We start from the raw sequence: 662 nt of genomic DNA, 5'->3' as shown, positions 1-662 counted from the left end.
ATATCAATTATTGTCACCATCTTTCTAAAGCTAAGAAGGGGATAAATTGATTTACAATTTTCAAAGAACATGTCTGATTTTAAACTGTTAATATACTTGTTATGAACAAATAAAGTGACATGAACATTGTCTATGAGCAATAAACTTCTTAGCTATGGATAAGGGCATAGGTTTGGGGAAAATTTAAAAGCCAGTGACTATAGAGGACAGTGTTCAAAACACAGATGTTGCTGAAAGCTCCAAAACAAAAGCAACCCTTCGACCTTAGTGTTGGTACTTGCAACATTCTCTACACCTTTCCTTAAACAATTTTTTAATTTGTAAGAAAGAAAAACAAAAAGGAATCCTCACCTATTTAGTCGACTATAACCATTAACAGCACAGGATATACCCAAATATGATGGGGTTTTGTAATTTGAGTCGCTTGCGTCTCCTGGTACGTGTAGTACACCTGGATCAGTAAACGGCTGTGGTTTCAAAATTGGTCTAACAGGAGTTGTGACTTTATTTGCACCTGTCTGTAAATGAGAACATATTTACATCACCTGATCTTCAAAACAATTCCTAAATATTCAGACATTTTATATGCAGTTATGGAAAAACACAAAAGATCAACAAACCACAATATCAATTTTTTTTATAATTTCATGGATGTTTTAATG

At 33.2% G+C, this 662-nt stretch overlaps 1 protein-coding gene across 1 annotated transcript in view; it reads right to left on the bottom strand.

Moving 5' to 3' along the window:
- Window positions 1-662, bottom strand: part of LOC119589156 — a gene marked incomplete in the record, with an annotated part of 81,195 nt that overhangs the window by 7,383 nt on the left and 73,150 nt on the right. Inside the window, 1 exon segment of the mRNA XM_037937735.1 lies at window positions 352-518. Within this exon segment, the coding sequence (XP_037793663.1) occupies window positions 352-518 (167 nt within the window).

Source organism: Penaeus monodon, chromosome 25, assembly GCF_015228065.2.
Source record: "Penaeus monodon isolate SGIC_2016 chromosome 25, NSTDA_Pmon_1, whole genome shotgun sequence".
NCBI lineage: Eukaryota > Metazoa > Arthropoda > Malacostraca > Decapoda > Penaeidae > Penaeus > Penaeus monodon.
This window is presented reverse-complemented; position numbering and strand designations above follow the sequence as displayed.